Here is a 25,140-nt window from a genome sequence, read left to right as displayed (position 1 = left end):
GCTCTGGTATCGAGATTAGATGGTGCTGGGGAGGTAGGTAGGAGTCAGACCATGCTGGGCCTTGCTGTAGGCCGTGCTTGGTTTTATGGGAAACCATTCATGTTGGAGTTGGGAGGGATTATTACACTGACATATTTTAGTGTGGAGAGGCTGAGAGAGAAGGAAGTTGTTACTCTATTTACTGCTGTACTCTTACTGTACAACATATAAACTGATTTTTCTTACCCAGTTTCTTCCTTTTAATGTGTTGGCAGAGCCTGCATCTTGTCTATTTCTGTCTTCTTTCTTTCTTTTTAAATATTTATTTATTTATTTATTTGGCTGCACCGAGTCTTAGTTGCAGCCTGCAGGATCTTTAATTGTGGCATGCGGGCTCTTAGTTGCGGCATGTGGGATCTAGTTCCCTGACCAGGGATTGAACCTGGGCCCCTTACACTGGGAGCGCAGAGCCTTAGCCACTGGACCACCAGGGAAGTCCCTATTTCTGTTTTCTTAACAGAGCGTTTGACAAAGTAGTGCTGAATTTGTGGCAGTACTGACTGGAGTAGAGAGTTATATTTGTGCCAGTAAAGAATTCCTCCTGCAAGTGGGAGGAAGCTCTCAAAACCACTGTCACTTTAGGGGAACTTGGGCTGCTTAGCTCCTCTCCATGCTTCTTTTCTGTGAACTTGAAATGTGCTCCATTGAGTCTGTGTTTGAAGCGGAACCTTTTGAAGATTTTACTCCTCCCATTCCTCCCTCCACCCCTGCAAATTGTTTGTTTGGTTGGAAAGCAGACTGCTAACTCTAGAGAGTTCTAACCATTCTTTTAGCCAGTTAATAGAGTTTGTTTTTAGGGTATATATACAGTTCACCTTTTAGTCTTAATTTGTTTTGTGTGTGCTTTTTAAATAACTAGTTTTTTTCTTCTGTCTGCATTTTTCAGTGGCTTCGGGATGTTGGGCTTGTGGTAATTGCTACAGTTTATTGAACTTTTATATGCCTTATATGATTTTCGTATATTATCTCTTATCCTTGTAATAACTAGGTAAAAAAAAATCCCAAATATATGGAAGAGGAAACAAAGCTCAGAGCAGTTAAGTAACTTGCTTAAGGAAACAGTTGGCTAAGGTAGAAGTTGAACCTTGGATGGTATGATTCCACAGCTTTACTTTCCCAGTTACAAACTGTCTCTCATCTGAGTCATGGTCTCATTATATGGTGCATTCGTGAAGCTCGAATGCTCAAGCTTTACGTTCCTTATAATCCGTGATTTTCTTTTCTAGTCATGGATAAGAATGTTTAAGCAAATCTGAATGCTTTAGAATTGCCTGGAGGTAAATCTTTCCAACATGCTGATAGATTTCTGACAATTATTTGGGAAGAAAATCTTCTGACATTATTACAGAAATCAGTTTTTGCTATAAGAAAGTGCTTATGGGGCTTCCCTGGTGGCGCAGTGGTTGAGAATCTGCCTGCCAATGCAGGGGACACGGGTTTGAGCCCTGGTCTGGGAAGATCCCACATGCCGCGGAGCAACTGGGCCCGTGAGCCACAACTACTGAGCCTGCGCGTCTGAAGCCTGTGCTCCGCAACAAGAGAGGCCGCGATAGTGAGAGGCCCGCGCATCGCGATGAAGAGTGGCCCCTGCTCGCCGCAACTAGAGAAAGCCCTCGCACAGAAACGAAGACCCAACACAGCCGAAAATAAATAATAAATAAATAATAAATAAAAATTAAAAAAAAAAAAGAAAGTGCTTATGGACATTTGTGTATTTATACATCTGCTTTTTTGGATTTTATTCTGTTCTTAAGAGGTTCAGAACAGAGGAGTGATTGGTAAAACCCTTTTCTAAATCAGGGGAAGAGATAGTGACATTTTTGATCAAGTGAGTGAAGGAATAGGAGTTGTTTAAGTGATTCCAGTTTTTTAAAAAGTGGGTAAATGGGAGAACAGGGATGAAAAAAAGAAATTTAGGAAAGAAAAATTTGGGGGGTGGAGTGTTTCCTTTTAGGTATCTGGAATTAGATGATTCCAAGAGTCATGTTGAATTGCTGGGAAGAAAGAAGGAAATCAATGGCTGGTTTTTCGGTCAGTGATCTGACGTAAACATTGGAGTGTGTGCACTCTGAAGGATATGGTTGGTTAAGTTAATATTTAATTGAATAAATACTCAATCTTATTACCCTAAATTTGGATTTGGAAGAAGGAAGAAGAGACAGTAGGATTTAGAGGAATGCTTTGACAGGAGCCAAAATAGCATTCGTTCATTCATTCATCTATCTAGAGATGTAGCTGTCTGTCTTTCAAAAAGTGTTTGTGGAATATCTGCTAAGTTGCTGGTACTATGGTATGCACTGAAGAGACCAGAAGAAACGAAAACATGTTCCCTCACCGTGTCCTAAGTGTAGGGAGGTCGAGGAATAAAGATAAAGATTGAAGGGAGACTGTAATAAGGTCTTTGGTATTTTTTTTTTTTTTTTTTTTTTTTTGGCTGCGAGTCTTGCAGGATCCTAGTTCCCTGACTAGGGATCGAACCTGGGCCCCCTGCAGTGGAAGCATGGAGTCCCAACCGCTAGACCGCCAGGGAATTCCCAAGGTCTTTGGTCTTTAATAAGAGTAATTTCAGTAGCATGGTGAAGTGTCATATGCAGAAATATTATTTTGTTTTGAAGCTACTCTCTAATAGTTGAAGCAAATATGTACCTTTTTGAAAAATGAGGCTACTGTATGATTTAAAAAATTAGTTTATTTATTTTAAGTGCTCATTGACATTTTCATTTAGAAAAATAAGACCATAAACTGTGATGGGACTCAATATAATAAAAGTGAATTTCAAACATGTTGGAAGATGTTGACTTATAATTTCAGTGAAGAAAACTAATACGGTATTCATGGGACACAGACTGGTGGCTTAAAACAACGCAAATTTGTTTTCTCACAATTGTGGAGGCCAGAAGTCTGAAATTAGGATGTCAGCAGGGCCATGGGCCGTCCGAGGGCTCTAGTGAAGAATCCTTCCTTGCCTCTGGTGGCTCCACTTGTTCCTTGGCTGTGGCCGTATCACTGCAGTTTCTCTCAGCCTCTCTCTTCAGAAGCCTGGCCTTCTTTTCCTTCTCCCTGTGCATCCTCTTCTTTCATTTATAAGGACACTTGTCAATGGATTTAGGGATTGGCAGGATCCAGGATGATCTATCTGAGATCTTTTACTTAAATATATCTGCAAAGACCCTTTTTTCCAAAAAAAAAAGAAAAAAAAAAAGAAAAAAAAGGTTACAGTCACAGGTTCTAGGACACGGACACATCATCTTGGAGTCCACCATTTCAACCCGCTACACCTACTATGTGCCAGATACTGTTTAGTGCTGTGGATATAATAGTGAACATTTCTGCCCTCACTGTAGTTATATTTGACTAAAGGAGACTGACAGTATTCACATAAATATGTAAGTTCAAAGAGTGGTAAGTGCTGAAAGGAAAAAGAAAAATAGAATAATGGGATAAAAAGTGGTAGTGGTGTTGGGGGGTTGTTACCTAAGGAAAAGAGAGGAGATATTTCTAAGAATGTGGTATTTGATCAGAAAACTGACCCAGCCCACCATGTGATGACCTGGGGGACTAGCCTTCCAAAGGAAGGCCAAGGCAACAGCTCTGAGGTGAGATTGCGTTTGGTGTGATCAAGGGCGTCGACGTGGCCACTGGTTGGAGCAAAGTGAATGAGGGGGGAATGAAGGTAGACAGGACAGTCATGTAGGGGCTTGTATTCAGAATTTATCCCAATAATGGGAGTCCATTGGAGGGTTTTAAGCAAGTTGGATTTATGTTTTGGAAAGACCACTCTGCTGTGTGGAGAATGTCCTAGTTGGGGCTGGGAAGGGGAAGAAGAGTAGGAGCTGGGAGACCAGTCAGGAGACTGTTGTAGAAGTTCAAGCTGGTAACATCATGGTAACTTGTGCTAGGGTGGTAGCACTGAGTTGGTGAGAACTGGTAAGACTTGGGATATATTTTGAAGCTAGAACCAGTAGTACTTGATGTTGGGTTAGAGGGAGGTAAAAGGAAAGAGAGGAATCAAGGACCTTTGAAAGGTAGACACGAAGGGCCACATATTGTATGATTCCATTAGTGTGAAATGTCCAGGATAGGCAGAGCCACAGAGACAGAAAGTAGATTAGTGGTTGCCAGGGTCTAGGGAGAGGGATGAGGGAGGAGATGCTAACAACTGAGGGGTATCTTTTTGGGGTGAAGAAAAACTGTTCTGGAGTCAGATAGTGGTGACAGTTCCGCAACCTTGTGAATATACTAAAAACCACTGAGTTGTATACTTTAAAAGAATGAATTTTTGGTATGTGAATTATATCTCAATTGAAAAAAAAAAAAGAATGATTCTTAAGTCCTTGACTTAAGCCCCTGGATGTGATAGTGTTTTAGAGATGTGGAAGGCTGAAGCTTGGGAGGGAAGATCAAGACAGTAGTTACATTAAAATAAATTGATTGAATTTATGAAATACAGAGGGGTGGTGATTTTATTTGTTGTTTGTGGGATCATGTAATGGGTATGGGAAAGGAGCAGGAGTTAGAAACCACATTCTCAGGTTGGTAGATGATTCTGGGGTTGCTGAAAATGGCAAAAGAGGAGGAGGAAAGCTGTGTTAGCGTTTAATTATCAAACAACCTACAGATGATTCTCATTTTTACAACTGAGGTTAAGTAACTTGCCCAAGGTTACACAACAATTAAGCAATAGATCCAGGATTCAAACTCAGATCTGACTTCAACACTCTTATTATACCATATTAACAAACTTAGTAAAAATGAGAAAGGTCAGATTTATACATCTCGGGGGACAAAACCTAGTCTGAGCTTCATAGCAGTTACGGAAAAGAGGGTTAGGCTTCCCTACAGCAAGGAACGTTCGTTAATCGGGATAAACAAACCTTGTCCTAGCACTGACTGTGTAGAATTCATTATATAAGGGCAACTAACAATCGAATAAAAAAGTTCTTTGTTACTGTTTTACAAAAGATGCAGTGATAGTTCACATCTCATTGGTTGCTATTAATCTGGCACTTTGTGAAAGTTATAGTGTGTAAGAACAGTTCTATCCAGTGGGATGGTTAGGTTTCCTAGAAGCAGAGCCTGAAGAGGGATTTTGTGCAGGTGGTAGTAGTTGAGAAGAATGAAGAAAGCAGGCTAGAGCAGGGGAAGATAATCTAAGCAATGAAGGGGCTCCAGATGGAAACTGGATTCAGTTTCATCCCACAGGGGAGCCCTGGAGCAGTGGTTCTCAAAGCAGGGGGCTCCAGCCAGCAGTGACAGCAGCATTACCTGGGTACTTGTTAGGAATGCACATCTTCTAGCTCCACCGTAGACCTGCCAAGTTTGAAAATCTGGGGTTAGAGCCCAGCCATCTGTTTTAACAAGCCCTTCTCCAGGTGATACTGATGCACAGTCAGGTTTGAGAAGCACTGCTCTAGTTCAGCCCTGTGCAATAAAAATAAAATGTGAGCTGCAAATGTAATTTAATATTTTCTAGCACTCACATTAAAAATTTTTTTAAAAGGTTAAATATTAATGTATTTTATTTAACCCAGTATATTTAAAATATTTCAATATGTAAATGTAAAAAATTAACAAGGTTTTTTTTTGTTGTTTGTTTTTGGAATTAAGTCTTCAAATCTGGTGTGTATTTTACACTTGGAGCACATTGGAATTTGGACTGGCATATTTCAAGTGCTCAGAAGCTGCCTGTGGCTAGTGGCTGCCATATTGGACAGCCAGCACTAAAGCACAGATTGCAATACTAAATTGGACCCACCTTGAGATGAGGGGCGGGGGCAGCCTTTTGAACCCTGTGTGAGTCAGTCATTGGCTGTGGGCTGGGAGTGATGTAGCTCCCAGGCTTGATGGAGAACTCCTGTCTAGTTGAGGCAAATGGGGCAAACTAGGGAGCAGGTGTGAGCCATGAGTAGGATACATGTACAGAGTACACCCAGAGTACGCCAACTGGGGGCCTTCACCGCCTGGTGAACAGGTTCTGGATGACACCAACAACATCTGCTACAGGTGGGGTGGGAGGAATGGCCTGGTTGGGGAGCTGTAGTGGAATGAGGAAGTTTTAAAGTTGACGTATATAGTTCTCTGGTGTTCCAGCTTTTACTATGGAGGCAGAGCTGGAGAATCTTGAGTTTTATTCCCCCAGTTTTATTGAGAAGTAATTGACATGAATCTTGAGATTTGATCATCTCTCTCAAATATTAGGTATTCAGCCTAGCTTGTAACAGAAGGTCTTGGCAGACAGTTGAAGATTGGGATGGCTAGTGAGGTCCTGAAGGCTAACTAGTCAGTGTCTGTGAAGGAAAAGCTGCACTTAAGTGAAAAAGCCTGACTTCCGGCAGTGTTTTTAAAGGGCGTTTTTTCTGGTCACTGTGGTTCTGTTAAAATGCTGAAAGAAATATTTGCCTGGTGCGTCCCAGCTCTATGTCATGAAATGTGGAAGAGAGGACCTTCGCCTGGAAGTTTTGAAGATGAAGCACTATCAAATATTTACTTTTACTTGGTAAGAGCATCTTATGGCTCCATTAATCCACAATTTTGAGGATGGTTTCTTTGAAGTATTGGTTGGCCAAAAAGTTTGTTCGGGGTTTTCCGTTAACAGTAAAACCCGAATGAACTTTTTGGCCAATCCCAATAGCATGCATCCTGATAATGAATTAACCTGTCAACAGAATTGTTTTAGTATTATACACTTGAATGCCGCTGTGGTTATGTTAACAGGAATACTTTTGGTTTGTCAGGATTAGTGTTTAAGTTCTTCTTTAAACATGAGTCTAGTGGATTTACCAGTTTGGGCTGCCACCTGAGGCCACATCCAGAATGTGAAAGTAGGTGGTCTCCTAGTTAGAAAAGGGCAGTCCTTGATGGCAATGGCCGGAAGGCATGTGAACAGTTTGTGTAAAAGCTGTACCCCTTTTTTTGGTTAACAGTTATTGTATGCATACTTTAACATATGCAAAACTGTGCTAGGCATTTTACACATTCTCATTTAATCCTCATGGCAGCCTTATGTCCTAGATAAGTAGTTTTTATGCCCAGTTTATATGTGAGGAAAATTATGTTTAAGAAATGTCAGAGCCAGCATTTGAACCGGGGTCTGAATCTGAGTCTAGATCACAGCTCTTAATTACCATATTATTACTTTTATGGGAAATCCCAAATGGCCTGGTTATATTTATTTATTCATTTATTCATTCATTTATTTATTTGTTTGTTTTTTTGTGGCTGCATTGGGTCTTCATTGCTGTCTGCGGGCTTTCTCTAGTTGCAGCGGGTCTTCATTGCTGCCCGCAGGCTTTCTCTGGTTGCAACGAGCGGGGGCTACTCTTCGGAGCAGTGTGCGGGCTTCACATTGTGGTGGCTTCTGCACGGGCTCTAGGCATGCGGGCTTCAGTAGTTGTGGCTCGCAGGCTCTAGAGCGCAGGCTCAGTAGTTGTGGTGCACGGGCTTAGTTGCTCTGCGGCATGTGGGATCCTCCCGGACCAGGGCTCGAACCCGTGTCCCCCTGCATTGGCAGGCGGATTCTTAACCGCTGCGCCACCAGGGAATCCCTGGCCTGGTATAATTTTAAGAAAGAAAGCTACAGCTGCATAATTGGATTTAGTTTTTGTGTAATATCTTCCATTTTCTTGGTGCTTTACCATTTATAAAGGCTTGATTTTTTTTTTTTTTTTAACAGCCCTGTAGGAAAGCAAGGGAGGTGTCATCTTCTACATTTTATAGATGGGAGCTGGAGTCCATAGAAATTATTTGCTCAATGTTTCATACCTATGAAGCAGTGGAGCTAAGAGTTGACCCAGGTCTTGTGGCTCTGAAGGTTGTGCTACTTCCCACGTGCCACGTTGTTAGCTGGCATTTCTGTTCTAAGTGTGGAAAATATAGGAAATCTTTATTCTTGCAGAAGAGAACCAATGCAGTACATTATTGGGAAGTCATTTTGCATACACTGACCTTTCTCGTTTTGGCTGTCATAGGCTAAATAGTCTTTATAAATAGAGTTGATTAAAGTTTCTCCTTCGAACGCTTGTTCTAGGAAGTATCTTAAAAGAATTTTGGACTGGGCTTGTAGCCAGTTTTTTATATGCTTAAGAAAAATAATGAACATTAAAAATGCTATGTAGAGGTCCAAATTAGCAGAGTTCTACTAACTTGTCCCTTGTATTAAAAAAAAAAAAATTATGTTGTAGCTCTACAAAATTATCTGATTTTTGACTTGTGTTCTTTATAACTTTGAACTTCTGTGAAGGTCTGCCAGAAGTAAACAGGAACACAAGAGAGCCATTGTGGGGCTGACTGCAAACCAGTTTGGGCTTGCTGTGGGAATGGCCCAAACTCTTGTTTTTCCTCAGTAGTTTGTTCTGATTGCTTGTACCATTTCTACTTCTAGTTCCTTGGCTAACTAGGGGCATCTATGTTTTTTTAATTTTGGGGCCACATTATCACAAATTCATATGTGTACAAGCTGTATGCTTTCTTTTTTTGATAATGGTGGTAAAATATAATGTTAGATCTTCAGAACCAACTATTTAAAAATAGTAATAAAAAGATTTAAAAAACTCCAATTTGATCAGTTAGGTGTAGTGTAGGATCAGTTAGGTCCTACATTTTGGTCAGGTGTAATTTGTAAGAGTTGATTTAGCTTTAAGAACTGTGTGGTATAGACATTTTTGAGTTTTATGTTATTGGTAGTTTCCTGAAAGTAAATGTGTATTACATTGAGTCAGCTGACCCAAACATTTCTCAGAGCTTGAATTGTTCTAGGTTAGAAACTGTTCTGTTGGGACCAAGTTTAGCTTAGTCCATTTTTCATGAGACCATCTGATGAGATAGAGTCCTGAGGTTTTTATTCCCAAAGGTATTCTAGAAACTTAATGCTTAATTCATATTTATTTAAATCTCTGAAATTAGCTCTATTTCCACCAAATAGCTCAGCGTTTGTTGCTCTCGGAGCAGTTCAGCAGTGAGATCCGTGTCACCATCTTCTTGGCCCACATGTTCAGTTTGGATTAACTGCATATCCTTCATAATTGTCCGATGCTTGCACATGTTAGAAACCCTGTACTAAGCTCTTGTTTTTTGAATAATAGTGGTGTAGGTTAGTAGGGACCTTACAGAAAACTTACCTGAGCTTTCATTTCTCAGTAGAGGGCAGAGGAGTTAAAGTGGTTTGCCCGAGTCCTAGAAATAGTGTCAGCTGAGCTAGGGTTAGAACTCAGGTTCCTTGATTTCTTCTCCCAGAGCTCTTTCCCAGGTGGTATTCTGGGAAATGTTCCCTTCCCCAGACATAAACATCGCTGTTTATTCTCTCTCTCCAAAGCTAATTAGAATACCTAAAATGTCTACCCTAGATTGTGTTTTGTCTCTGGAAGACTCACATTTGTTTTTTGCCATCAGGAATCAGTTACGCCCTTTATTTGTTAGTGACTAAAGACACATGTATGATTTTGCCTTTTGTAAAAGGATATGTTGACATGTTCCTACAACAGACCATTATGTGCCTTATGATATTAGGAAAAATTTGTAAAACTGTAAACTGTTTTGTTTCATTTTATAAAATTGATAGGAAGCTGGTATGCTATTTACTTTCTTGTGTAAATATCCTAGCGCTACCTTGCAGCAGAATAAATGTGAGAAATTCCCAGGTAGGTTTTGCTTTTCTTTATATATAGAGTTTGCTTTCTGCATTGGCTGAGGCTGTAAACACAAGATATAATTTTTAGGGGAGGGAGTATTATCTTTATCCTATTAAGTTTGATATGAGAGTCAAGTTGGCAGATTATAGCTATTCTGCTGAGGGCAGTGGAAGACTGAATTTTTATTTGAACACATAGGAGTGGTGAGACCCCCTTGGTAGATTGTTTTTTACCCTAAATCATATCTTTGCACAGATGTTAGTGTTAATGTGGGAAGTGCCACCACTTGTATTATCTCAAAATAAAAAACTTCAGAATGCTTTTAATAGATCTGTGCTTAAATCTTGTTACCCTTACAGCCTAGCCCTTGTGACTTGAAAAATTAAAATTCTTGAGACTCAGTTTTCTCATTTTTAAAATTGGGACTAATACTCTTTAACTCACAGGGATGCTTGCATGACTATGAGAGTGAGTTTTGGTCTGTGAAAGAGACACAGTAATAAAGTCAGTTTTCTTCCCATTCTCAGTTCATTGTTCATCACCAGTCCTTTTTACTTGGTAATGCAGGTTTTGTTTTGTAAAGTGTATGTTTCGTATCTATTACCTTCACTTTTGCATAAAGATTACATTTTGTAATTTGGGGCTTGATACTTCTAAAAAAATAACTGTATACATCTTTTTCATTTTAAAATGTTGCTATAAAAAATTTTTGCTTCCTATTTGAGTTATGCTATTAGAAAATTCTCCGACGTAGTACCTGTTGCTTTTTGCCCCCGTCCCACCCCCCCTTTTTTTTTGGCTGCGTTGGATCTTGGTTGCTGCTCGCGGGGTCTTTAGTTGCAGCGAGCAGGGGCTACTCTTCCTTGAGATGCGCGGGCTTCTCATTGCGGTGGCTTCTCTTTGTGCAGAGCGTGGGCTCTAGGCGTGCGGGCTTCAGAAGTTGCAGCACATGGGCTCAGTAGTTGCGGCACGAGGGCCCCAGAGCACGTGGGCTTCAGTAGTTGTGGCTCACGGGCTCTAGAGCACAGGCTCAGTAGTTGTGGCGCACGGGCTTAGTTGCCTCTCAGCACGTGGGATCTTCCCGGACCAGGGATCGAACCTGTGTCCCCTGCATTGGCAGGTGGATTCTTAACCACTGGACCACCAGGGAAGTCCCCCCCCCCCCCCGCCTTTTTTTTCTTGGTCTACCTTCATCAGTGACTACTGGCTAAATTATTTTCTTAAACTTTGGCTATAACCTTTATTAGTGATTATTCTTAATGTTTTAAAGGCTTAAGATATACTTTTTCCACAAACATTTATGGTAATGAATTAGAAGTGAACTTGGTTATTAGTATTACCTTTTCATTTTTATCTGCCAAACCACGTTTATACCAGAATAAGTAAAATAAGAAATCATGTTTAAGACATTAGCAAATAAAAAATAATATTTTGTTATTTTCTGGCCACTGTTAAAATTGAAGCTCTTTGAAGGCCAAGTCGCTTGTTTTATGTTGTATAAAGTTCTGCGTGGTATGTGACATTCTGATCCTGCCATATCAGTCTGCGTGATCAGAAAGACCTTTCTTCTAATTTTACTTGACCCATTGACTCTTATTATACTTTTCTGGAGATTGTTTTGATGCCTTTGGTTTCCTCATGTGTGCCAAGGGGATGTGTCTAGTTATGATTTACCTTCTATAGTTATGGTATGTTGCTTAGAACTACATATATTGATTGATGAAACACTGTAGCTAGAAGCATACTGGAAGAATTACCCTGAAAAATATTTACTTGAAAATAAACTTGAAAATGAATGAACTTGAAAAATAAAGTTCATTCAAGTATCTGTAGTTTATTTCACTTTCTCTTTTTTCTTTCGGTAGCGTGTTCCACATTATTCAAGACGGCATTTAGTGGTGTCTCGTAGTCTCTGTTCAGCGGGATATGAGTCTAATGAAAAAGTAAGTATTTAAAAAATACTTTTAACAGCTAAGTTATAATGGTTTTACTTTGTTGTCTCCACGTTATGTTCACTGGGCAGATTACATTTTATTGATGCTGTGTAATTATTTATTGCTCTACATCATAGGTTTTATAAGTGCTCAATCTTTGTTCCTTTTTTCACTGTGAGCCACAACCTGAGTCTTTAAATTTTGTATTTTTATCTATACCACAAATCGAATAAATTTACAATGTGTTTCCCTTGTTTTCAGCAGGATCACTAATACAACATTCTTTCTTAGACTAGGCAGTTGAGAGATTTTGATTAAACTATTGGGTTTTTTTTTCATTTACTTAATATTTGTAAGATTCATTTTGAGTGAAGGCAATTATGGGTATTGTAAATTTTGGGACAGGGAAATTCCAGTTAAAATCTTGATATATGATAATGTTTGAGGCTTGTAAGAGGAGAGATAAAGGAACTAGAAGTGGTGATTGGAGGTGAGACATGTGGTTAAGAAGAGATGGTTCAAGTTGAATGTCATTAAAAGTAGAACTAATATGAATGATTATCTGAGAATGAAATAGTCTTCTAAATTGTCTGTTGACGTATGCAAAACTACTCAAAAGAATCTGGAGGCTCAGGGAAAAAAGGGTGTATATCACTGCAGTTCAAAAGAAATATAATGTGGACACAATTGTAGGGCATATGTAATTTTATATTTTCTAATAGCCACATTAAAAAGAAACAGGTGAAATTAACTTTAATGTATTTTATTTTATTTTATTATTTTTTATGTTTTGGCTGTGCCGCAAGGCATGAGGGATCTTAGTTCCCCGACCAGGGATTGAACCCATGCCCCCTGCATTGGAAGCATGGAGTCTTAACCACTGGATCCCAGGGAAGTCCTGGCATTGATAATACAGTGTTTAAAACTTGCACCATTATACCATTATACTCTGATTATGTCGCATCATGGTGTGTTTTGACAAAAATACCCAGGTGTGAACTCTGGCTTTACTGCTAGTTAACTTTGCCAGTGACTTAGGCAAGTGATTATGCCTCATCAAGCCTCAATTTTCTCATTTTAAAATTGGGATTTTATCAAAACTGACCTCATAGGACTCTTAACGAGGATTAATGAGGTAGTACGCAGAAGGGATTTGCCACAGTACCTGGCATATAGAAAGCATGTGCCCCAAATGTCAGCTGCTTAATATTATCCTTAACTGTTTTGTTCATTCAGTTTTGTACATTTGGAAACTGAAGCTCAAAACCCACAATAGTAAGTGTAAGCTGGGTGTAAACGCAAGTCTGTCTTTCTCCTGAGCTGGTGGGTTTACCCACTGTGCTGTACTCCTTCTCGGAAGTGCTTGGTGAGTGACTCGGGGTCTAGAGTTCTGCCGTCATTCCTCCAAGTACCCAGTGGAACAGGCCAGCTCAGCCCTTCTCTTTGTCCCTGAATGGAGAGAGGTGTCCTTGGTGATTTTAGACGCCAGCTATGATCTAAACATAGGGAAGGGAAAAAGGAAGGAGGAGTAGAGAGAGAACGGATTAAAAGAAAATAACTTAAAAAAATTCTCATGAAACTTCCAGTGTGTTTTTTACCCCATGACAGCAATAGCAAAGGTATAAAACAGTTGCTACACACCCCAGTGTTCATAGCAGCATTATTTACAGTTGTCAAGACATGGAAACAACCTAAGTGTCCATCACCAGATGAATGGATAAAGAAGATCTCGTGTATGTACACAATGGAATACTACTCAGCCATAAAAAGGAATGAAAATTGACCATTTGCAGCAACATGGATGGACTTGGAGGGCATTTTGCTGAGTGAAATAAGTCAGACAGAGAAAGACAAATACTATATGATATCACTTATATGTGGAATCTAAAAGATACAACAAACTAGTGAATATAACGTAAAAGAAGCAGACTCACAGATACAGAGAACAAAGTAGTGGTACCTGTGTGTGGGGCAACATAGGGGTGCAGCAGTGGGAGGTACAGACCATTGGGTACCTCAGTACCCAGTAGTTTACCTCAGTACCCAACAGGCTCAAGGATGTATTGTACAACACAGGGAATATAGCCAATATTTTGTAACAACTGTAAATGGAAAGTAACCTTTAAAAATTGTATAAAAATAAAAAATTAAAAAAACAAACAAACAGCTGCTGCAAAAGTTCTTTATCTCTCATGGTACCCGAAAGCCCCCTGGCTTCAAGGATTCAGGTTCCTGGCTTAAAGTTGTTGTTTTTGTTTTTCCCCTTAGAGTATCTTCGGAGTGTCTTGTATACGGTTCTCCAGATACAGGATAAAGTCCCAGGTCTTTAAATGACATGAACGAGATGAAATGAAATGAAAGAAGGTCCTTCCTTAATCCGGCCTTTTTACCCCAGCTTTATTTGCCACAGTGCCCCCATACTTGTTTTGTGCTTGAGCTGTCTTAAAAATTACTTGTAGTTTTTCAGTGCTACTGTCTGCTTTCAATGTCACTGCCTTAGCTCATGCTGTTCACTCTCTCCCTTTGCTGCACTTAACACAGCCGTGTTGTAGCGCTTAACACATTTTGTTGTGATTGTGCCATATTGTACACTGAAGTTATCGAATGCACTTGATGTTTACCTGTAATTGTTGATGTAGAGGGAGAGATTGGTTTAGGGAATTCCCTGGCGGTCCAGTGGTTAAGACTCCGTGCTCTTATTGCCAGCAGCCCAGGTTCAATCTCTGGTCTGGGAACTAAGATCCCACAAGCCACATGGTGTGGCTCTCCCCCCAAAAAGTTGGTTTAAATTTATTTGTATGGGGACTTCCCTGGCGGTCCAGTGGTTAAGATTCCGTGCTTCCACTGCAGGAGGCGCGGGTTTGATCCCTGGTTCGGGGAACTAAGATCCCGCATGAAGCATGGCGCAGCCAAAAAAAAAAAAACAAAGGCTAATTAAAAAAATTATTTGTATATATATTCTTTTATATGCATAGCCTACCTGGAAGAATATTCAGGAAACTAGTAGTAGTTGCCTTTGGGGCAAAGGCCTAGGTGTCCCTACAGTGTGTCCCCTTGTGTACCTTCTAAATTCTGAACCATATTCATCTGTTATTTAGTTAAAAGAAAATCTTAGGTATGGAAGATTAATTGATATTAGCTTTATTGAGCTTGTGTACTAATTGGTAATCCATTAATAGTCCTGTATTAGGGTTCTTCAGAGAAACAGAACCAGTAGGAGACATAGGGAGATTTTTTTATCGGCTTACGTAATTATGGAGGCTGAGAAGTCCCACCACAATCTGCTGTGGCAAGCTGGAGACCCAGGAAAGCTGGTACTGAAATTCTAGTCCAGGTCCAAAGGTCTGGGAACCAGGGGAGCTGATGGTGTACGTCCCAGTCCAAGGCTAGGAGAAGACCAGTGTTCCAGCTCAGTCCGGCAGGCAGAACTAATCCTCCCTTCCTCCACTTTTTAGTCTGTCAGGCCCTCAGTGGACTGGATGATGCCCACCCACATTGGGGAGGGCTGTCTGCTTTACCGAGTCCACTGATTCAATGTTAGTCTCATCTAGAAACATGCCCACAGACACTGCAGAAAAAACGTTTAGTCTGAACACCCTGTGGACCAATCAAGTTGCACATAAAACTAACCATCACAAGCCCTGAACAGAGATGAATAGAAATGTGTGAGGTGCAGTGTTCATTTTGGTACAGATTTATCCCTGTTGGAGTCACACTCCTGGGTTTGTAATCTGGTTTGTGGCCCAAAGGAGCGAATAACAATACTCTAGCTAACACCTACTGAGTATATATTATGTGCTAGGCACTACTCTAAACACTTTAAGGGTGTTAATCATATTCCCGCAACCTCTTGTGGCAGGTGCTATTCTTACTCTCATTTTACATACCAGGAAATGAGGGTTCAGGAGGACGACTTGTCCACAGAAGAGCACGTGGTAGTGTTGGGATTCCAACCTGGACAGTTTGGCTCCAGACTGGCTCTTAACCATTATTCTGCTTCTTGGATAGGAATTAGGGTGGAATTTGTACTCCCTGTAATATTATGATGTCAGTAATTTGTTATATTTACTGTAACAGTTGCTTAATGTGTAACTTCCAGTGTTTGTGCTGCTTTTATCAGATGTAGTCTGTTTAATACTTAATAAAAATTCACATTTTAAAATGCAGCTCAAGGAAGTGTGAACATTTTTTTTCTTAGAATATGCTTATTGTTTAACAGGAATTTACCATGAGCAGATGAGAATAGAAAGGCAGATGATTTTATAGCCTCACGCCTGAGGTGAGATTAGGATATTTTAAGGGCCCATCTGCTCAAGGCTCTGAATGACTCAGGATTCTATCAAATTAGGAATTTACCAGTTTTAAGGTAGAGGCTTGTCTCAGTTTGGTGGAATAAGCCATGTGTGATATAAAGGTTAAATCAAGACTTTAAAGGCCTATTCCAGTTCTGAGATTCTGTGATTACCTGTTGGGTTAAAATATAGCTTTAAGTTATATGAGTACTTTTAAGATCATATATAACTTTAACTTTTCTTTTAGAACTATAACTAAAACTTTAAAAAATAGTTCCATTTAACGTGTAACAATTCACTAACCTAGCAATCGTTGTGTACTAAAATGTGTTGCATCCAAATTACTTATAATTGTTTGTGTGCATTTCTTTAAAAGGATTGGCCTGTACAGTTTTAGAGTAGGGAGAGAACCTTGTTAAATAGTTTCCCATTAGAATGTTATCAATTTATATATGTGGAAATCAAGAGATTTCAATCTACAGAGATTGATTTGCTTAGAGTCAAATAGATCATTAATGGCAAAGCTGGGCTTAGAATTTAGGTCTCTAGCCCCACACAGAATGGAACTTCTTTTTCTGTTATATGGCCTCAGCTGTTTCAAAATTTGGTGGTTATTCAAACTTAACATTGTACTCAAATAGCATAACCTGCTTTGTCTGGGAATCTTTGGAAATAAGCATAAATAGTATCTGTTCTCATTTATCAAAAGTATCATTTAATGCTGTGGCCCAATCCCAAAGAGATAGCATATAAATTATATCAGACTTCCCTCTGATAAACATAACACTTAGAATTTCCCTGAATTTAGAAAATAATCAAGTAAATTCTCAAGCAGTTTTTTCTAAAGTTTCTTAGTATTCTGAAATATCATTTGAAGATTATCTTTTGGCAAGAGAATTTAGTCCCCTTATGAATTATCTAACCTAGTCAATTGATGCTTTAACAGGATAATTGTAACGCCAGATCCTACCAGATGAGTTTAGTAGCAGCCTGGTTGTAAATGAACATATGTATAGTATTTAATACTACTGTAGGAAATAATGTTTATTAGGATCATGCCCAATGGTAATTGTGGAAAAGCTTGGTGTTTTCTGGTCCCAAAGCGAGAGTAACAATTTCTTACGTGTTTTTTCTCTTTTTAGACTTTTGATAAAATTCTTGTTGCTAATAGAGGAGAAATTGCATGTAGGGTGAGTGGAATTTTAATCTTATTTTCCATTTTACTCTGTGAATTTTATTATTATTAAATCCCTTTAAATATGAATTACTGTTAATAGATAACATTAATGTACTTTAATATAGGTTATTAAAACTTGCAAGAAGATGGGCATTAAGACGGTTGCCATCCACAGTGATGTTGATGCTAGTTCTGTAAGTATATTTGCTTTGTTTGAATCAGGACCTTATTTTGGATCAAATAGACAAAAAGTGAAAGATGTAGGGTTTTTTTTGTTGGCCTGAAAAGGTACACAATTAAAAAAAATACCTGTTTAATTACTCACTCTTGTATTAAGCAAAATGGGAGCATCATAATGTCTTCAATATGTGTCTTAACTCTTTTATTTTCGAGGCTTTAAAAGCCTAGAATAGAATAAAAATTTGGTAAACTGATTCTGGTCACCAAGTACATTTAAGCAAAGCATGAGAAAGTTAGATTCAAAGATTAATGAAATGTTTTTGTTTTTTTTTTAAAAATTTATTTTCTTTTATTTATTTTTGGCTGAGTTGTGTCTGTTACTGAGCGCGGGCTTTCTCTAGTTGCAGCGAGCGGGGACTACTCTTTGTTGTGGTGCGCGGGCTTCTCATTGCGGTGGCTTCTCTTGTTGTGGAGCATGGGCTCTAAGCGTGCAGGCTTCATTAGTTGTGGCCTTCGGGCTCTAGAGCGCAGGCTCAGTAGTTGTGGCGCACGGGCTTAGTTGCTCCGCGGCATGTGGGATCTTCCCCGACTAGGGCTCGAACTCGGTCCCCTGCATTGGCAGGTGGATTCTTAACCACTGTGCCACCAGGGAAGCCCTATTGAAATGTTTATACAGTGCTGCCTTATGGGAGCACATGTCCGCACAGGATAACTCCAGTGTCACTCGGGATGCTGTAATTGTTTAACCTTCTTAAATGCTTTACCATGTGCAGCTGAAAGTTAGATAAATGAAAGATAGGCTAATGCTAATTGGCATGAACAAAAGAAGGTATAGCGTAAAGCAGTGACTGATATATAATTTTTGGGGGGATTTTTATCAAAACAGGCATTTTTAGCAGTAATAAACTATGAATGAGTAGAAAAAAATCCCATGGGAAAAGTGTATGAATTATTGGAACTGTATGAAATGAAATGTAAGTAGTTGTACTTTGATATAAGTTACTGTTTTTCATTCTTTCACACAACTTCTGATAACAGGACCTGTTGGTAATGTCAGCTTTTATCGTATAGTAATTTAATGCAAAGACTTTTCAGTCTTTGTGATTTTAAAATTTTATCTAGAAGTATGTTGTTCCTGTTGTCTTATTGTGACTCTCTTCCTTTTGTAAAAAACAAAATGGAAATGATTGCAAGCTACTCTAATTTCCCCAGAATAAAGGTTAAGTAATTATATTATCTAGTTTATTTGGCTGGTACATTTAAAATATTTATCCTTTACTTTAAAAGTAATTAAGCAGTTAAAAAAACTTGTTTTGCATATATACTGTTTGATTTTTTTTGAATATTAGTTTCTGGCTTCTTTACTAATAATCTGTTTTAACTGTGATAGTTTCAGTAGTTTATATTCCTCACAAAATATTCATGAAATAATGAGAAAACTGTTGCTTTAATGTCATTCGTGATTGGTAAACTAAGGCATTTACCAATAGTAAAGCTCCTTCAGAAAAAAGTTTGTGTTACCGTCAAGCTAGTAGTAGATTTGAAATTCACTCTTCTCATCTTGTGTTTATTTTTCAGTGTATTAGCTCAGGCTGTGTTTTCATTCATGGGTAAATTGAGAGAGAAAAATGTTTGAATTGTGGACGATCACTGTTTTTATTTCAAGCCTAACAACAACCTTTCACTTGTAATTTTTTTTTTTCATATCACAGTATAGTTAATTCTCTATGCTGTGTTCTCACAGAGGTGACTGTTGGCATATAGCCAAAATTATTTATAGTTCAGCTTTTTCCTATTTGTTTATATTTCAGTGTGGTATTATAGAATAATCTACTTCTGTAAGCTGTTGCTCCAAAGAGCATGACTGACTTTTCTCACTGTTACATTTCTAGCTTTGTGGACAGTCACTTTCCAGACTTTGGCAAAACTGGTTTCAAAAGAGTTGGTTTGAGTTTTAAGTCTTTGTCATTTATCCTTCCTGAAGCAGAGGTGGTAGTTTCTATATTTTAAAGACTTTTAGCCACTTTTTTTTTTTTTTTTTTTAACCAGAGATTATGATATATAGTTTAAAATAAGATTTGCCAGGCCCCACGATGGGAAGCAAGCAATGCATGCTTGGTCAAAACTTCCTCTTTATATGACCTCCTGTAAGTCGGTTTCTAGAAAGATACTATAAGTAAAAGCAGGATAATAATGATGGTTAGAATGTTCAAAGTTTGATTTAAGCCTTAGAAATAGGGCCGGATTTGCTATTTGGTTTCTGCTTCAGCCTCAAGAAAGACAAAAAGGTGAATTCCTCTAACAGCATATTTTGCTTCTTTAACATGTGATCACAAAGGTTACCATCATATCTAATGAACTGTATAATATTGGCATTATGAACAAGACATGCTATTCAGATATATTATAAATTTTCAATATTGATTTTCAAGAGGTGAGCATTTTCATTGTTACTTGGAGTAAAAAAATCTTACATGCTTCATGTGTTAATTTCATAAATTGAAATGTAAATACTATTATAGTAGGAAAATACTGCAACAGTTGATTGTGAAAACTATTAATTTTATGTTAAAAGCAACTAATTTTTAAGCAGTTAAGCAGGGGAAGAAGACTAACAGTTATTACAACTATTAAGTGGTAAGTCACACAAAGAAGGAAAGCCAAGTAACTTGCAAACAATGAATGTTGAATGGGAAAAAGTTGGCTTTTAAAGACGATTATGCAGTTTTCTTCCATTGGTCCCTTCCATTAAAATGGTGCATTTCCCCCCCCCTTTTAAAATTAATTTTGGGGGGGTGAGTCGTTGAATCCACGTGCAGGTTTGTCCCACAACAACTTCTTATCTAACATTTTTGCATTCACCAATGAAAATTGCCTGACACTGTGATTACTTTGGTTGCATTTGTCATCTTTGCTGTCTTTTGAGGAATCTGTTGGGTCTACTGCTCCTTTTTGAATCTGCCTGGTTTTTTTTTAAAGCACATTTTATTTTTATTTTTGGCTGTGCCATGTGGCTTGCGGGATCTTAGTTCCCTGACCAGGGATTGAGCCCGCGCCCTTGGCAGTGAAAGTACCGAGTACTAACCCCTGGACTGCCAGGAAATTCCCTGCCTGATTTTTGTTTTGTCTTTTTTCTTACGTATTTTAGTCCTTTCGTGTCTTATTTATAGCATACTTATTTTAAAGGTTCTATCGTTTTGTTATTTTACTTCAAGATCTTACGCATCTATTTCTATTTCTGACTCTTCCTCACAATGGATTGTTTCCTCGCATGTGTAGATTTTGTCTTGTGACCGCATATTTGGTATCTTTATTGTTGAACTCCGCGTGGTTTGGGTTGTCCGGGGTATCACTGACTAATTTTTATATTAATTTCTTGGCACGAAGGTTGCTGAATTATGAGGATGGGTCAAAACAAGATGAAACCACACACACACACACACACACACACACACACACACACACACACACACACACACACACACACACACACACCCTCCCTCCCTCCCTCCCCCCTTCCCCCCTCCCCAGGCCCATGGTTTCTAATTTCCTGAGGAGACTTTCTCCTTTACTTTGAAGCACAGCTGATAATAAGTGTGTCTTCTACCTATTTAGTAGATTATTTAAACCCCACCCCCCTTCACTGAGGATGTAGTCTTTGTTGTGCCATGTGGGATCTAGCTCCCCAACCAGGGATCGAACCCGGACCCCCTGCACTGGGAGCGTGGACTCTTAGCCACTGGAGCACCAGGGAAGTCCTGAGGATGTAACCTTTGAGCAACATGGCCTTATGTAGGAGTTTTCCTTCAAATCTTCAGCTCACACATGGTTCCTTTCTCTGAGAGTTAAAACTCAGTTCTCTAGGTTATTCAGATCCCTACTTATACTCTCCAAGATTAGTGGTATCGGCTCTAGTGGATACTGTCTGGCTTTTAGCTTCTTCTTCGTTTTTGATCCCTAGGGATTGCTTGTGGTTTCTTGTAAGCCAAACTGTTCATTTAAAGACGTTTGTTATATTTAATCTGGGATTTTTAGGTGCTTCTAGGGAGGGTTTGCAGTTATCAGTCTAGTTTGCTTATTGTTGGATTGTCTTAAAATAGTATGATATCTTACTCTCTGTTGAGGAAGTTCTCTTGCTGTCTTTGAGAAGACTGACCCAGAGCAGTCTCGAAGTCAGGCTTTGCCCAGGAAAACAATTCATACGTATTGATGAGATTAGTGCAACTGCATCCAGGGGATGAGGCCAGAGTCAACAAGCAGTGTAAAGTACTCCAGTGGGAAATGGTCAGGGCCAGAGAGAGCAAAATAGAGGTTAAGCCTCTTATCAAGTCATGAATTGTCTTTTATGTGTCATTCTCCAGGCCCTTATTATTCTTTGAAAAGATTTGTGGAGAATGGTTTATGAGGGGAAAATGGTCCTAGTGGAAAACTGTATCCTGCTGGGATTGTGATAGGCATTGTGTTTTATCTGTAGATCGGTTTGAGAAATATCTTTATCTCAACATTTTTAAGTCCTCCTATACATGAGCATGGATATTCCATTTGATGTTGTTCCACTTATTTACATTGCTTTAATTTCTTTCAACAATGTTTTGTAGTTTTCAGAGTATAAGTTTTGCACTTACTTTGCTATATTTATTCCTAAGTAGTTTAACATTATTTCTGAGGCTATTAGAATTGCAATTTTATCCTCATTTTTTTTTTTGGCTGCACCGTGCGGCTTGCAGGATCTTCGTTCCCTAACCAGGTATCGAACCTGTGCCCCCTGTGGTGGAAGCGTGGTGTCCTAACCACTGGACCTCCAGGGAATTCCCTAGAATTGCAATTTCTTAATTTCAATTTTTATTGTTAATTGCAGGTGTATAGGAATACAGTTGATTTTTTTATAGTGATTTTGTGTCCTACAACCTTGCTGAACTTGTTTATTAGTTCTAATAGTTTTAAGAAATATAATAGATTCCTTAGGATTCTCTCTAGAAGATCATGTCATGTGTAAAGAGAGATAGGGTTTACTTCTCTCTTTTCTAACTGGATGCTTTTTATTTCATAGTCTTGCCTGATTTCCCTGGCTTTAATTTCCAGAATGATACTGAAAAGGAGTGCTGAGAGCAGACATCCTATTTTGTTCCTCGTCTTAGGGGGAAAACATTCAGTATTCCACAACTAAGTTTGATTTAGGCTCTGGGATTTTCATAAATTCCCATTATTAGGTTGAGGAAGTGCCCTGCTGTTCCTACTTTGTTGAGAGTTTTTGTCATGATTGGGTGTTGGATTTTTTCAAATGCTTTTGCTGTGTCTACTGAGATGATAATGTGGTTTTTATCCTTTATTCCATTGATATGGTATATTACATTAATTAATTAATATTTGGATGTTAAACTAGCCTTGCATTCCTGGGATAAATCACACTTGGTCATGATGTATAGTCCTTTGTGTATATTGCTGGATTCAGTTTGCTGGTGTTTTGTAGAGAATTTTTCATCCATGTATATAAGAGATGTTGGTCTATAGATTTCTTTTCGTTTGATGTCTTTGTTTTTGGTATCAGAGTGATACTGGCCTCATAGTATAAGATGGGAAGTGTTCTCTCATCTTCTATTGTTTTGGAAGAGTTTGTGAAGAATTGGTATTATTCCTTAAATGTTTGGTGGAATTCACCAGTGAAGCCATCTGGGTCTGAGCTTTTCTCTGTGGGTAGTTGTTTGATTACTAATTCAGGCTCTTGTAGATTTATTGAGATTTTCTGTTTCTTCCTGAGTTAGTGTCTATAGTTTGTCTTTCTAGGAATTTGTCCATTTCATCTTAAGTTATCATTTATTGTTATGTGATTGTTTATAGTATTTCTTTATCATTTCTATTTCTATAAGGCTGGCAGTAATGTCTCTTTCATTCCTGGTTTTAGTTATTTGAGTTTTTTCATTTTTTCTTTGTCATTTTAGCTAATGGTTTTCCATTTCATTGACCTTTTCAAAGAACCAACGTTTGGTCTCACTGATTTCTCTCTTTTTAAATTCTCTACTTCATTTCTATTTACACTAGTTTTTTTTTTTTTTTTTTTTAAACATCTTTATTGAAGTATAATTGCTTTACAATGGTGTGCTAGCTTCTGCTTTACAACAAAGTGAATCAGTTACACATATACATATGTTGCCATATCTCTTCCCTCTTGCATCTCCCTCCCTCCCACCCTCCCTATCCCACCCCTCTAGGTGGTCACAAAGCACCGAGCTGATCTCCCTGTACACTAGTTTTTGTTTCCTTCATTCTGCTTGCTCTGGGTTTAGTTTGCTCTTTTAAAAAATAGTTTCTTAAAGTAGAAAACTAGGTTGTTTTGAGGTCTTTTTAATATAGGTGTTTGTTCATTTTTCTCTATTGTTTTAGCTGCATTCCCTGTTTTGACATATTGTATCTTCATTTTCATTTCTGAAAGTAATTTCTGGTTGCCCTTGTGATTTCTTCTTTGACCCACTTGTTATTTAGGAGTTTGTTGTTTAATTCCACATATTTATGAGTTTCCCAAGTTTCTTTCTATTACTGATTTCTAATTTCCTTCTTTTTTGGTCAGAGAATGTGTTTTCTACTGTTTCTATCCTTTAAAATTTTTTGATGTTTGTTTTATGGACTAGCATATGATCTGTCCTGGAGAACGTTCCGGTGAACTTAAGAATGTGTATTCTGCTGCTGCTGGGTGGAGTGTTCTACAGATGTCTTTCAGGACTGGTTGGCTCATAGGGATATTTAAGTCATCTGTTTCCTGGCTGATCTTCTGGTTGTTCTATCCATTATTGAAAGTGGAGTTTAACCTGGTTTTAAAAGCCTTTAAAAAATGGTAGATAGTTATTTTGTTTTGCTCAGTTTACAAAACTGGTGACAAATAATTATGTATAGGCCTGCAACTTTGTGCATGAAAGCACCTGAATAGGGTAGGAAATAATTGACTAAAGGACTCTGAGTGTCCAGGCCTAGAGATTCTCGCAAGGATTCTTTGAAATTTTCAGGAAGCAAGAAATTTTGACACTATTTAAATTGCTCTAGACTTAGAGAAAGAAAAATAGATTTCCATTTCTTTTTATGAAACCAGCATAGTAGCTCAGAAATCAAAATCTGGGCAAAGATAGTAAGCAAAAAATAAAATTACAATGACTAATTACATATTGATAGAAGAATTCTGAGTAATAGGAAATAGAATAAAATTTATTTAAGTAATATGCTGCATTCATGCAGGGTGTATTCATGACATTTCAGTATGGTTCAATATTAGACACTATTAATTTAATTAAATATACTGATAGGTTAGTGGAGGAAAACTATATGATCATCTTTTTTTTTTTTTTTTTTTTTAAATTTTATTTATTTATTTATTTATGGCTGTGTTGGGTCTTCGTTTCTGTGCGAGGGCTTTCTCTAGTTGTGGCAAGCGGGGGCCACTCTTCATCGCGGTGCGCGGGCCTCTCACTATCGCGGCCTCTCTTGTTGCGGAGCACAGGCTCCAGACGCGCAGGCTCAGTAGTTGTGGCTCACGGGCCTAGTTGCTCCGCGGCATGTGGGATCTTCCCAGACCAGGGCTCGAACTTGCGTCCCCTGCATTGGCAGGCAGACTCTCAACCACTGCGCCACCAGGGAAGCCCCTATATGATCATCTTGATGGAAGCCTAGATGTCATGTAAAAGAAATTCACTGTCTTCTCCTTGTAAAATCCTTAGTAAAACAGGATTAAATAAATACTGCCCTCCCAGAATGAAAAGGTCATACCTCATAGGAAGCATTCTCATGAAAGTCAGGATGAAGACCCATATATTTACTATCACCACTAGTATTTAATAGCGTCCTAGGAGTGCTCGGCAATGCAGTTAGGCAAGAGTTATAAAATGGTGGACAGGAAAGGCAGAAAT

The 25,140-nt window shown here is 38.6% G+C and overlaps 1 protein-coding gene across 3 annotated transcripts in view; it reads left to right on the top strand.

Annotated features, from left to right (window-relative positions):
- Positions 1-25,140, top strand: part of PCCA (propionyl-CoA carboxylase subunit alpha) — a 370,033-nt gene that overhangs the window by 1,928 nt on the left and 342,965 nt on the right. The window contains exons 2-4 of one of the 3 annotated variants that reach the window (XM_061170559.1): positions 11,531-11,608; positions 17,034-17,081; positions 17,194-17,262. The exons of 1 other annotated variant lie outside the window; for it this stretch is intronic. In XM_061170559.1, the coding sequence (XP_061026542.1) occupies positions 11,531-11,608; positions 17,034-17,081; positions 17,194-17,262 (195 nt within the window). The remainder of the gene's footprint in view (positions 1-11,530; positions 11,609-17,033; positions 17,082-17,193; positions 17,263-25,140) is intronic. One more of the 3 variants, XM_061170560.1, reaches the window with a different exon arrangement.

The sequence above is a fragment of the Eubalaena glacialis genome, chromosome 16 (assembly GCF_028564815.1).
Source record: "Eubalaena glacialis isolate mEubGla1 chromosome 16, mEubGla1.1.hap2.+ XY, whole genome shotgun sequence".
Taxonomy (NCBI): Eukaryota; Metazoa; Chordata; class Mammalia; order Artiodactyla; family Balaenidae; genus Eubalaena; species Eubalaena glacialis.
Note: the sequence above shows the minus strand (reverse complement) of the source record. Positions and strands in the feature narration are given on the sequence as shown.